Source organism: Bactrocera dorsalis, chromosome 4 (genome assembly GCF_023373825.1).
Source record: "Bactrocera dorsalis isolate Fly_Bdor chromosome 4, ASM2337382v1, whole genome shotgun sequence".
NCBI lineage: Eukaryota > Metazoa > Arthropoda > Insecta > Diptera > Tephritidae > Bactrocera > Bactrocera dorsalis.
In genome coordinates, this window is record NC_064306.1 from 40787487 (window position 1) to 40802251 (window position 14765).

General features: G+C 38.8%; 1 protein-coding gene across 6 annotated transcripts in view; it reads right to left on the minus strand.

Moving 5' to 3' along the window:
• Positions 1 to 14765, minus strand: part of LOC105233606 (integrin alpha-PS2) — an 87835-nt gene that overhangs the window by 35057 nt on the left and 38013 nt on the right. For all 6 annotated transcript variants that reach the window (XM_049455477.1, XM_011215727.4, XM_049455474.1 and 3 more), the window contains exon 3: positions 10753 to 10877. In XM_049455477.1, the coding sequence (XP_049311434.1) occupies positions 10753 to 10877 (125 nt within the window). The remainder of the gene's footprint in view (positions 1 to 10752; positions 10878 to 14765) is intronic.

Consider the following 14765-nt stretch of genomic DNA (forward strand, 5'->3'; position numbering starts at 1 on the left):
TGATAGGACTGTCCATAATTAATATGCCAAATATTTGTGCGATCTGTCAACCAGTAAATTTACAACAGCAGCTTAAGGCGGTACACCTCGGTAGTACGTTCTGATTTTTACAATAGATAAAATTATCGAAACAAAATTTCTATCAAATTTTAAAATTGTACTGCAAACCAAATTTCGTGTGCGGAATCGTTCCGTATGTCAGAAAAAGGCTTACGATGATTCAGTTTGATCAAAAACTCAAGCCAACTAGTGGTACACAGTGGTCGGGAGATCGATGAAGACATGTCTCGTTCTTGATGATCTTCGACCTCTTCAACTGATGAAAATATTAAAGAAGTGAAGGATATGATGCTTAAAAATCGTCAGGCAAATTTAGAGCTAGTTTTGGTGGATATTTTATATACCAGGTGGTTCAATAAGTTTTGTCATTCGATAAAAAAGGGCGTTGCTACTAGCTATTTTTTTACAATAAAAAAAATTTAGCAGTGATAAAATTCTTATTTTTCGAAAGTGTAGCATCAAAAGAAATTCACGAACGAATGTTAAAAGTGTATAATGATTGTTCAGCTACAATTGGAACAGTAGAAAGATGTGTTAAACGTGGTCGTACAAGCCTTGAAGACGATCCTCATCAAGGACGTCCAAAAAGCGCATCAACACCAGTAATTATAGCTAAAATACAGGATATGTTTTGGAAGATCGTCGATTGACTGAGAGAGATTTAGTAAAGGCTCTACATATCTCATTAGCCAGTGTAAGCCATATTTTATGTGAAATTTTGGGTTTTAGAAAGCTGTGTGCACAATGGGTGCCACATTCGCTAACAATGGCACAAAAACACATCCGAAAGCGACTTTCTCAGCAACATTTGAAGCGTTTTAAAAAGGATAAAGTGGATTTTGTGCGTCGTTTTTTACCTATGGATGAGATTTGGCTCTATCACCATGATTCTGAATCAGAACAAGAGGCTAAAGAGTGGTGTGAACCTGGTGGTACGGCTGCGAAATGAGTTCGTGTCCGGAAATCGCCCAACAAGGATATGGCATCAGTTTTTTGGGATGCGAGAAGAATTTTGTTTGTGGATTACTTGCAAATGGGTAAAATAATCAATTGTGTATATTATTGCGACCTTTGGACCAGTTGAAGGCAAAACTTCATGGAAAAAGACCCGGTTTGCAGAAGAAAAAAGTACTTTTTCATCAGGACAATGCACCGTGTCACAAAAGCATTTTGACAATGGCTAAAATGCATGAATTAAATTTCGAATTGTTGAAGCATCCACCGTATTCACCAGATTTGGTGGTCCGGAGTCTTTCCAAAACTCAAAAAATTTATGCGTGGCAAGTGTTTTTCATCAAATGAAGAGATCATAACGGCTGTTGAAGCGTGTTTTGCAGACCATCCGGATTCTCACTTCTGAGATGGGATCCACAGTTTGAAAGATCGTTGGAGTAATTGTATTGATATTCAGGGAGATTATACTGAATAACAAAGTGTATTTTGAATCATAAAATTGTGTTTTTCTTATCAAACGACCCTTATTGAACAACCTGGTAATGTGGATTGTATTCTTTTTTCCCATATTTTAGATTCTAACACAAAGACATACTCAAACTGTACTGACAGCTCAGGAAATCAATACTATAGTAACTTATTTCAGTAAACATTTCTCAATTTTTTGTAGCAAAAAACAGATTAATAACAACATTTATCAAAAATCTCAAAAAAAGGCTTCGAGTAGCAATTTTGGCGCATTAAATATGAATAGGAGTTCTTGGGACCTTATTTATTCATTTGTGAGGTTTATAGTAAAACCAAAGTGGATTGATAATATCTGTAACAATCACTGAGTTAAAGTCTTAAGTCAACTTAAGTGGTTTTGTCTAAAAATCGCTTAACCCTAGTTTTCTAACTCACGCACATAAAGGAAGAGCTGAATAAATGGACAAAAACGATAAATAAATGGATAGAATTTTTATGGCAATATATCACACTTCAGCTACATTCAGAAATAAAATATTATATGGTGCATACGAACACATAGTTTGCTTATAAATCGGTGCAAATGCATTTCAGGTGCATTGGTGCATATAAATAACCACACAATTTCACAAGAAGCCACAAGTTATCACTAGCGATATTACCTTTCAAGCGTATGAAGCATTTACTTAATCCTTCTATACGAATTATAATCAATTATTATTATATATATGTATGTGTGTTTGTGTAGACAGGAAGGAAGAGAAAAATTTATCAGCCATCATTATGCACAATGAAATCAACGGAACAGAGAAACAAAGAAAAAATATGCATGTAATAAAGTTATTTACGCTTCATTTGATGTTTTTGATCATTTTTTAACACTTAGGGAATATGACTGTGCGCATGCGCTTACGCATTTCCTTTCCGTTTTGGTGACACTGCTAAAATTAAATTGAGAAAAAACAAAAAAAAATTTTGCTGCAAAATAAAACAGTTGCAAGTGCTGCCCAACTGTCATAGTCATCGCTGCCCGCGGCTGCGCGTCGCCACGCTTTGCATTATTTTTGCCTCGCGATCAACAATCCGCCAATTGACGCAGACGATTTGCGATGCGTTGCACGTAGTTTACGTCACCGCTGTCAACACGGTGCGCACACCTAGCGCTCAATTGCATCCCAAGTAGCACTATATCACAGCTTTTTATATTTGGGTGCCGACAGCACTCATACCGGTCTACCGGTCTGTCCGCCAATGACCGCTTGGCGGCGGCAATGCGACGCCCGATCAAATGACGTTAACGCAGGCGCTCGCCCATTCATCAAGCGAAGCGCTGCAACGCGCAAACGCCAAACCTTGGCGTGTCGCCCGATCTTGTCTATAACTTACGTTTGTAGGTGTGTGTGTGTGTTTGCAATGTGGCAAATATTGATGTTGTTGCACATTTGCATAATATTTATAAGTTACGGTAAATATTTATGCTCGTATGCATGTAATTATGCATTAATTCTCGCTGTATATACACAAGTGCTGACATTGGGCGGCCGCATATTGCATATTAAGCACTTAAGTGCAACAACATCAACAACAAAACAAGTATTATATACTGTGCCGCTAATGTAGATGCAACTGAAAGTGAATTAGCGCACAACATTAAGTGCCAATGCAACAACAGCCGCTACTTAAGTCGAAAGCCGCAAGTAATCGGCGGACGCGCGGCAGACCGCCACAGCCAATGCGCACTCAAGAATTTCATTAACACTTCGTCAGCTCAACAGTCTCAGTTCAACTACTGGTGAATATATACTCTGTATATATATGCGGCATCAAACGCGCTAGTTGTGAACATCTGTTGAGACGCTAACTCACATCGTTCGCCTGCCGCGCGCTCAACATTTGCCGCGGGCTCATGCACCAGCCGCGCACTCCACACTTCGCTTGCTTCGCGCTACGCATTGCATTGCACTCGAAGACAGTTCTCCTGCTGACTCTCCATCTGGAAGCTGCGGTGGCTGAAGGTGCGCTTGTAGGGGCCGTCCCGCGCGTGTTAGTTGCTTGGGCGCTGAGTGCGCGCCGCTGCGGGTAATAAACATGAATTTGCATTTTTATGGCGCTTTTAGTTGTACTTTGGCGAATTGACTTGCTGCCTCGCGCCGATTATACGCTGATTGCGGCACAAAGTTATAGTAATGAACCGCAAACTTTGAACAAAACAACAACAATAAATACAAATATCCGCCACAAATAAAAATAGCCAATAATAAAAGAAAGCAGCGAAATAGTAACAACTGCTTGGCGTTCGCTTGCGAGTAGACGCGTTGCAATCCGCAGATGAATGCACTGCACGCCATTCGATGGCGATTAACGATGGGAACGAACATTGTAAATATGCGAGACATTTGCAAACGACTGCGTCTACATTTGCATGCACACGCTGCACAGTGGAGTGATTCCGCTATTTGTAGTGTTGAAGTTGTTCCGCTAACTCTTTTTGACTTTATATGAGGTACTCGGAATGGCGAATTTATGTGATTTGAACCGAGCGAGTGAGAAAAACGGGATTTTGAAAGTTGACAGTTTTTACATGAAAAAGTGTTTAAAGACGTATAGTGTATTAAAATGATGCCTTGAAATTTTCTTATTTGATATTCTAGATTCGTTCTATCAAACAACTTTTATAACAGTTGATAAACCTTATATTCAAGGTTGCAGAATGTATCAGAGAATAGACAATTATGGCTTAAATTTCTGACAAACTTAAACAGGAACTTCGTTTAATATGATCTTTTCAAATATTTTTGCTTGAGAGCTTCTTCTCAACATTGTGATAAAATTATACTCAACACTCAAGAATAACTTTTTATAAGAAGTTATGTGCCTCATACTTCAAATTGTATTCTTCCCTCTTTCAAATTGCAAAAAAAACATCTGAATAATCTCAACACATTCTAATTAGTGTGTTGGATATGATCCATGTCAATGCCAGGGCCTTAACAAAAGTACCGGGTCCTTTGCAAAAACGACTTTAAGTGAACGTCGCAAAAAATATACTCGCCAACGTAGCTAAGGTGCTTAATTCATCTGGTGATCAGACGGTTGTTTCTTCTTCCTCTTCTTAATAGGTATAGACACCACTTACGCTGTTATAGCCGAGTTTACAACAGCGCGCCAGTCACTCTTCCTTTTTGCTGTTTGGCGCCAATTGGAGGTCCTCCACTTCCAATGCTTCCTCCGGTGAGTACTGCGTCGAATATTTTCAGAGCTGGAGCATGTTCTTCCATTCTGACTACATGACTGAACTATGCCAATGCAGCCGCTGTCTCTTATTTCGCTGATACTATATCAATGTCGTTGTATATTTGGTACAGCTCATCGTTCCATCGAATGCGATATGCGATATGACCCGTTGCCAATGCGCAAAGGGCCATAAATTTTCCCCACAACCTTTCTCTCGAAAACTCGTAGCGTCGACTCATCAGATGACGTCTTTTCCATGAATAATGAGTGACTTATAGAGTTTTATTTTTCTTCGTCGAGAGAGGACTTTACTTCTCAATGCCTACTCAGTCCGAAGTAGCATCTGTTGGTAAGGGTTATTCAGCGTTAGATTTCAAGGCTGACATTGTTGTTGGTGTTTGAATTGGTTTCAAGATAGACGAACCTGCGGCTTCGTAGTTATGACTGTCAACAGTGACGTGAGAGCCAAGTCGAGAGTGTGACGACTGTTTGTTTGATGACATGAAATATTTCGTCTTGCCCTCGTTCACTGCCAGACCCGTCTGCTTCCCTTCCTTATCCAATTTGAAGAAATCAGAACTAACGGTGTGGGTGTTGAGGCCAATGATATCAATATCATCGGCATACGCCAGCAGCTGTACACTCTTATAAAAGATTGTACCGGCTCGATTATGTTTTGTAGCTCGAATTATTTTCTCCAGCAGCAGATTGAAGAAGTCGCACGATAGGGTGTCGCCTTGTCTGAAACCTCGCTTGGTATCGAACGGCTCGAAGAGGTCCTTCCCGATCCTGACGGAGCTTTTGGTATTGCTCAACGTCAGTTTACATAGCCTTATTAGTTTTGCGGGGATACCAAATTCAGACATAGCGACTTAAAGGCAACTCTTTTACGTGCTGTCAAAAGTGGTCAACATCTGGTCAGTTGTTGATTTGCTAGGTCTAAAGCCATACCGATAAGGTCCAAACAGTTTGTTGACGGTGGGCTTTAATATTTCACATAATACGCTAGATTATAGAACCTTATATGCGATGTTGAGGAGGCTTATTCCACGATAGTTGTCGCAGATTGTGGGGTCTTCCTTTTGTGTGGTTTAGGCAGAGCACAGTTAAATTGCAATCATCGGGAAGATTTCGTTCGACCATATTCTTCAATGAAGCTGATGCATGCTTCTTATCAGCTCTTTGCCACCGTGTTTAAATAGCTCGTCCGGCAATCCATTGGCCCACCGCCTTATTGTTCTTTTGGCGGGTAATTACTATACAAATCTCTTCATGGTCGGACAATGATCGTCAACGATGGGTGAACCGGACTCACCGTCTCCTGGTCTTAAGCATTCACTGCCACTCAGCAGACTGGAGCAGTCTTCCCTCTATAATTTCAGTATTCTTTGGGTATCAGTCACTAGATCATCTCTGGGGGTTCTACAAAAGTATGATCCGGTCTTGGAACCTTCTGTTTGGCATCGCATCTTTTCTTAGAATTTTCAAGTATTGCCCCTATCGGCCAGTTTGTCAGGCTCTTCGTACTCACACAACAACTAGAGTATTTAAATATCATCGATAATGAAGGATTGTTAAACATACTAACATAATTCCGATAATCGATAGAGTTTCCATTACACCTTATTTCGAACTCTGCTCAGAAATCATTGAAATTTGATTTCTTAAACTTTCTTTAGCCACAAACTAATTGGAAAGTTAAATCTTTAACTCACGACACCAATAAGTGACTGTAATTTTCGTGTATGCGTTGAGTAATGTGCCATTAGATGGAATGAAAGTCGTGCTGTCGCCCACAAATAATCTACTAACATACGAGTATTTCAGAAATCATTTTTTAAACATCTTTAATAAATCCGATAGCAATACACTGTATAACACACATACGCTCCCAATAACTGTCGCTTCCTCCGTCTGTAATGCCGTGATTTGCAATGCAGCCAGACATCTTCCCAACGCGCACGTTCCACTGCAGCCGAAGCTTCCGTCTGTATATTTGCGCGTCTGTCTCGCGTGTCCGTCCGCACGACTACAAAGTGTTGAAATTAAATTCTATTTTGCCTCTTCCGTTGGCATTGTGTCGGCATTGTGGTGCGCCGATGCTTACAGCACTGCACCGCAGCGCGCATCCCCAACGCCCCTAATAAAATATGGCAAGCATCGCGACGTGCCGCGGACGTGTATCGACAAGATGTTCTGCATAAATTTTCCACGCACTTTATGCGAAAACTATGCAAATGCGTGCACACGCTCCACTCAACGCGGCCAGTAACTTAAGCGCGCGAGTGCAATTTTTATTTTTACCATTTTCTATTTATGTGCAGTTTTTTGTTTTTGTTTTTGCACTTATTTTCGATCGTTCGTGGCGGCAACCAACAATTGCCGCATTGCCACAAAGCGTATAATTTTATTTGCGCATCCGCTGTGCAATTTTGACGGCTGTACGCGCGCGATGGCTGCAAACGCGCTTCGACCGCAGCCGCAAATTTGCGGTAGCGCTGCGGTTAGTGGCGGTGAAAGAAGGCGGGCGACAGTGACTGCATTTATGCATTCATAGGGGTGTAGCGCGTGTAGCAATAGCGGCGCAGGCGAAGCGGGCGTTAAGTAGCTACTCCAGCAGACCGAAATCAAGTAGCAAACATTTGCAGCCATTTGTTATTGCGGCGCAGCCTGTCGGCGGCTGTTACTGTTGCCGTGCTGTGCCACCAGCAGGCCATTAATGGTAATGTGCAACAAATCAGCGCGCGCGCACACGGCTATTTCACCGACTACTCCGTCGCGAATTTATTTATGATTTGCAAGTTATTTGCAAGTGAATAATTTATATGCACTCACACACACACATAGGCGCACGCTTGCGCCTCTACATTTACAGTTATCTGCATGCAAGCATTTTGCGAACTGGCCGCTACAAATGGCGTGTGGAAGCTGTTTACTCACAACGCAGCCGCAACCAGTCGCGCTACGCCCAGGCATGAGGGTCGCCGGCCACCAGCCGTCAGCAGCCATGAAATGTGTGAAATGTGTCGATACGCGTTGAGATTGCGGCGATACGTTTTATTGGCATTTTACCTTTCGATATCGGAAAGAAATGTGTAAGTCGATAAGTAAGCAGCTTGTTTGTTGTTTGTGTGGGCAATGAGAGACGTGGGCTTGTGGGCTCTTCGGCTAACGTTGCTGCACACGGCATGCAGCACCAGTGCGCGCCGCTCTAATGCCGTGTGGGCTGTTATGGGTCTCACTTGACGGCTCTCTGATTATTTTTTTATGATTGTAGAAATAACATAAATCTTTGACACCACAGCAGATGGTATGCGCGCACATAGTATAAGTATATGTATATGTATGCGTGTCTATCGCCCTACCAGCAAGCACCTTATTGCCAGTGCAGCGGTCGTGGCCCCAAATGCGCGCCGTGTCAAATGAAGATGAAAGCTTTCAATTTCAGTTTGTAACTTTTAGATTTGACTTTTTTATATTTCCCACTTTGTTACCCAACTGTTACAATTACTTTGTTGCCGTGCATTTATTACGATCGCCCAAAAAGCAAATCAAAAGCATTCATATATCAACGGCAACACACGCTCGCCTACAAATGGTACAAATGGAGTCGCCAGTTTGACATGATGTGGCCTCACTGCCAACAACAACAACAGTTGATGCTGCTGCTGCTGATGATGATGTCTTTGCCGTCGCCGTCACGTAAGGTGGCGTGAAAATATAAATTATATGATTTTATTCTTAGCCAACGCTGACGTTATTGCCGCGCGCAGCTAATGATTCACGTAGAGATTGTAAGCAGATATTTATAATGTGTTTTTTCAAATCTTTATTCTTTGTTTTAGTAAATTATAGCTCAAAGAAAACGCTTTTATGCCAAATTCCATGCTCTTTGCTGTGCCGTTGCGTGTGTGGCATGCAACCAGGTCACTTTGTGGTTGCAGCCAGCTAATTATATGCTTCAACAAAAAGGAATGAGCAAAGAAAACAATATTTAAGGTGGCATGAGAATTTCAAAGGCAACACCTAATGCTCTTCAAGTGTGCCTAGAAGAAATGTGCTAAGTGTGTCTATTAGTTAGATTATATGCCACTCTAGCATCAAATTAAATTTTTATTACATAGGCAGATGAATTGATTATTTTTTCATAGCTAAATTTGTATGTATTTGGGTTATGTCAATTAAGAACTTATTAAAAAACACTTTCTTTTTGAAGAACAGCCAAATGGTGTAGTAATTCGGTAAGTTAGAATAACTGAGTTTTTTGTGTTTTGAAAACTCTTAAAAAATAATATTTTTATTCACTTTGCGGAAGCATCTCTTGAACCGTATCTTGGAGTTTTTCATTTAAAAGCACTGTATTTTCAACTGTCCAAGTGGGTTCCACAAGATCTCCGTTGCGAGGTTCTGTATCGCTTCACTCAACTTAGGGTCAATATAATCGGGCTACAGAGCGCAGTATACGCAACACCATCACCCACCTTGGGATCCAGGATTCATTATTGAATAATATTCGACCGGATGGACCACATCCATCACCCAGTCAAGAAAGAATAGCAGCCGTAGCTGAGAATGTACACGAAGACCATGGAGAGTCGATTCGGTGCCGTTCGCAGCAACTCAGACTAACGTATTTAACAACATGGCCCATTTTATGTCAAGATCTTAAACTGAAAAGCGTAGAAAATACAGATTGTATAAGAGCTGAAGCCGCTCGACCTTCCCCAGCGACATCGCTTCGCTCTATGGACTCATGAAAAATTCCAAGATGATCCAACATTTTCGAGCCAAATTTTGTCCAGCGATGAGACCCATTTCTAGCTCAATGAGTATGTAAACAAGCAAAATTGCCGCATTTAGGACGAAAACACACCTCAAGAGCTGTCATCAATGGCGCCCGTTAGCACGCCTTGATAACCGACCATTTGATGTCTGAAATTGATGCTCGTGATTTCGGCGACATTTGGTTTCAACAAGACGGCGCCACCTCTTACACATCACATCAATCAATGAATTTATAGAGAGAACACTTTAGTGAGCAGACAATTTCACGTTTTGATACATTGGCTACCAAGATAGTATGACCTTTGCACTTTTTCCTGTAGGGATATATAAAGTCTAAAGTCTATGCGGACATTCCCGCTTCGAATCAGGCCTTGGAGCAAAACATCTCACGTGTCTTGTCAAGGATAAGCTAGAGAGCATTTTACTTTTAATAATTCCCAATTTTGGTATTAAAGGCTTTTGTGATAAATAAGGCCAATTTGGTAGTGAATGGAGACTTGTATAATAAAACGCAAACGCCTAATCGATAATACTAATCGTGCTCTACGGTTGGAATATTCGGAAAATTCCGTAAAAGTATTTTAGAAGATCTTATGGTTTTGAGTTTACATTTCATTCCATTTATTCCGTTCCTTAAACTCATTTAAATTTACAAGTAATACCTATACCTTTCGAAGCGTAATAAAATCTTTTTGTCAAAGACGACAAAATATAAGGACATATGCTATGTATTTATCCAGAGATGATACATAAAAATACTAGGTTCTCAGTGAGAGAGTTGTACTGAAATATTGAAATAGTAGTAATGCCGTTCTGAAATGAATACTTAGTGAAATTTTGTCTAGATTGCATTGCTAATGTTTCGATATACAGATAGATTGTTGTAACAAAAAAATAATGACAGTAATATTTTTAAAGAAATTCTTCGAAAAAGTTTTCCATAAATAAATTTTTTGCTTCCTCTGAGTATCGTATGACACTTTCATACTATGACAACTGCTTTTTTTGCCCTGAATTTAAAGTAAAATTTACTATTGCAAGCCCCATAATATTCCAAATTCTTTAATTAATTTGAAATATTACATAAAATATATAAATATTTCCCATATTTTCGAAATTCTACACTTTTCATGTCGGTAGTTCCTTCTCGGTATTTTTTATTTTTGTTTTGTCTTCGCCTTCACCCCTCTTATTTTTTCACTACAAATTGTTTTAAAATAAATTGCCTCTTCTCAACGGTCATTCACTTACCTGAGGAGTCAAATTTCACCAAATTGCAATCACCGTCACTCATGCCACACTTGAAGACGGCACCCGCCTCTACCACACCCTGTTGGTATGAGGAGGTATCGAATTTAGGAGCGCCAACAATTAAACTGTAACGAGAAATTATTAAGAAAGAAGAAATTAAAATTTTGTCGAATTAAATGACACACAAATGTGCAGCAGTCTATGCGATTATATACAGATATAAATAAATATGTATTATGGCACCTACATTCATTTAGGCTTGGCCAAGTTTAAAGTATTCTCATTACTTCTAGCTGATTACAGCCGTAGCCGTGGCCTCAAAGTTATTGACCTTAGCTAATAATAAATCGATAGTTATTGTTGTACATATATTCTGTAAAGACTTTGGGCGTACTTGGCATAGATCTGAGTGGGATTGAAATAAAAATATATTCATAATCATTGGTTTAAAAAAAATAAGAGTAATCTCTAATGGCACAGATGCATTTGTTTTCTTTTGTAGTGAAGATATGTATGTATGTATATAATTTTTTCGGCATAGTATTAAATTACAAAAATTATAAATTAGTCTGATTAAAAGAACTACTTGAAAATTTAATATTATGCAATAAATTTAGAAAAAATTTTTTGAAGAGGGTTGCCACTTTTTTAAAAAATAAGTAAATAACAAAATAATACAAACGTATTATTAAAATAAAAATATCAATTTCAAGCTTTTCTAACAAGGTTAACAATATTAATAAATCTGGGTTGCCACCTTTTTAAAAAAATAATTTAAAAAAAATTAATACAAACGTAATATTAAAATAAATTTATTAAATGGAAGTTTTTTAAGAAGGTTAACAATTGAATTGAAATAATTCAGGGTTGCCACCTTTTAAAAATTTAATTCAATGATATTAATAAAATAAACTTATCATTTTTACAATGTGGATATCAAAAAAAAGAAGCTCTCGTTTGAACTATTTTTTTGGGTATGGTTGCCACCCGTTCAAAAAAAAATTCAATGTAATTTTTGGAGCAAAAGATTTATTAAAACATGAATCTTACATTTTAAAATTTATTTTTTGAGAGTTGCCACTTTTCTATTGTATTAAATTAAATTTTTAAGGTAAATAATTTATATACATATATGAGTATGAAACTTAAGAATTTCAAGCGGACTTTCTGTTTAAAATTTTTTAAAAAGAGTTGCCACTTATTTCGACTTTTTTATAGTATTATCATTTATATTATTTAAAATAAATGAAATTTAGAGCAAATCAAAAATATCCATCGGTATATACTATAAAAATCGTAATAACTCATAAAACCAATATCTAAGATGAGTCGTTGACTACTCATCTCAACACTTACTCCTCTCCTGTTTAAATTTAGTGTGTCACCCATTGAAACCTCTCTTCTCTCGCCTCTAGTACCAGACACACATTTTCTTTCAATTTCCATTTGATAGCAGAAAATTAATTGTCGATTGAAAATCATTTATCAGAATTAAGTTATGACAACTTAATTTTCGCACACACTGCATGAATGATGAAAAATGCATATGCACACACACACAAATAAAATATGCAAAAATAGAGCTCTGATCGAAAGCAAATTTTGCTTTCAATGCGCTAAAGTGCAGTCAATGTTGGTTCTAGGGGGTTTTTGCAATTTTCGCCTTGCCACGCTGGACACCCCGGACAGCCACGCACAAACAATTGGCGTTGACGTTTTCAATTGGACGGGAGTAATTCATCAGACGCACTTAAATGCTTCCTCAGCTGTCACAAACAGTTGCCGCCGACAAACACAAAGCCCTCGGCGGGGCAGAAAGCTCAAGATGACAGGGGCTGACAAAGTCGGCGGAAGCCAAAAAGGGCAGAATTCCGAGATTAACACAAGGCGCGTGTTTATGCATGTGTGTCTGTATGTATACTCGTATATATCTGTATAGATAAGTGTGTGATTGCATGAAATCGCATTTAGAGTTGCAAACGCCCTCATCTTGGTACTTTATTACAGCAACAAAAAGTATGTTATTGTATTGTTTTCACAGCACAGCATGCTGCTCGCTGCCGATATCCACTTCCGCATTCACTTGACTGCCAGGCGCAGGCACACACTCACACTCACTCTCTCTCCTGGGCGCTGTCAATAGATGAGTGAGTGACTGCTGCGAGTGAATGACTGGCTGATTAAGCGAAGTGAATGAAAGCATAGTGTAGCATAAATCCCTTTCAATTAAAAATGTGAAATGTTTGGTTTGCAGCATCCCATGGGAAGGCAGAGGGGCAACATGAACAATTGCTTTATCTCAAACACAAGAGTATGTATGTGTGCCGCTGAAATTCGTAAGGGCTGATTGCACTGACTTTTAAGTATTTATTTACCCATAAGTCAATACACCATATATAAATATAATGTTAATCCGGCATAAAATTATTTGAAATGAAAACCAGCCGGCAATCGCTCCGTTGCAATGTCAAGGGCATTGACTAACTGACCCCTCACAATGTAATCGAAATGCAGTGTAGTTGGCTTGCAGACTGGCGTCTGTTGATGACCGCACCTCTTTTCGTAATGAGACAAAAATTTCGGGGTTTTTTGAATTGGTTAGTTATGGCAGCGCGCACGCGTTGGCGCTGCTTCGTTTTCTTTTTCATTTTTGTGATTCGCTTCAGTCGGCCTCAATGCGCTGGTTGAATTCGTGTGTGATGCGCTTTAGCTGTTGAAAGCTACAGCTGTTATTGTTGATTTGTTGACTAATTTTGCAGAGTCAGACAATTAAATATTACTTAAAGAGATTATGTTATTTTATATTGTGTAATAGATTCTAATTTTCATATGTGCTTGATTTTATTACTATTTCTCCGTGCAAACTGTAAAGGTTTATTGAAATAAAATTGTCCCATGCTATAAGACAATATAATTTTTGCTTTTCCATACAAATAAAAATTTGTAACAACTGCGCCTCGATTGATTTTAGTTTGTTATGCATTTTAACACTACGATTTCTTCCCATATTCCATGAGCCATTGACACAATTACCTCAAAGAGGAAAAACTATTCTTCTAAGAGATTGAATTTGAGATAATTTTTAGTAGAATAAGTAAGGAAGAGTTAAGTTCAGGTATAACCAAACATTTCATAATCTTGCAAGGATTAAAGCCAGGGAAGAACCTTCAGGTACATAAGGCTAATTAGATATATAGGGTCTAACAAGTTTTCACCCGATTTTATTCACTCTAAGTACAAATAAGCACTGTTATAAGAAAATTATGCTCTCTCAATTTTATTAAGACAACTCACATATTGGCTGATGTACTCGTATGTGGTATAAAGTCACCCAGAAGTTCGAAAATCTAAGGGAAGTATTGATCTGATTCAACCCACGCACAGACATATTAATATCAGGAAAGAATTCTCTCTAAATTTTAATTATATTTCTTACACATTGACCGATACTTTCGGTGAAAAGTCAACTATAAGTACTGGGTTCACGTATTGAGTATCTAGGGGCTTGCATTCCATTTATGCTATTTTTAGTCATAAGATGGCAAATCTCAAACGTTCTATTCGTGCAAAATTGTATCCTGATATATTAATTTATTCTTGATTTGTGTGCTGAAAAGTGAAAGCTTCAAATGTAGTTTACAATTGTCTTATATGGGAAGTAGGCGTGCCAGTTTCCCGATTTTCCCTATTTTCACACTGTGTTATAGGAATGTCAGAGGAATTTCACGTACTAAATTTGGTTGAATTCGGTCGGGGCGTGTGATTTCACCTAAAAGTGAGCGGTGCCCCGCCTATCGTGCAATTTTGACCCTGACTACTACAAAATCAGTCTCAATTTTTACTCAAGTTCAATCACGAACAGGCGGACGGCCGGACGAACAGGCAAACAATCACCGGTACTATTTTGCAAAATGTTGCAAGAGTATAAAAATCTTCACCACGACTACTTTTTTAGGATCGTCTTCCAGAAAAACTGCTACGGAATCAAGGAAATCCAAAATGTTTGAGAGCGA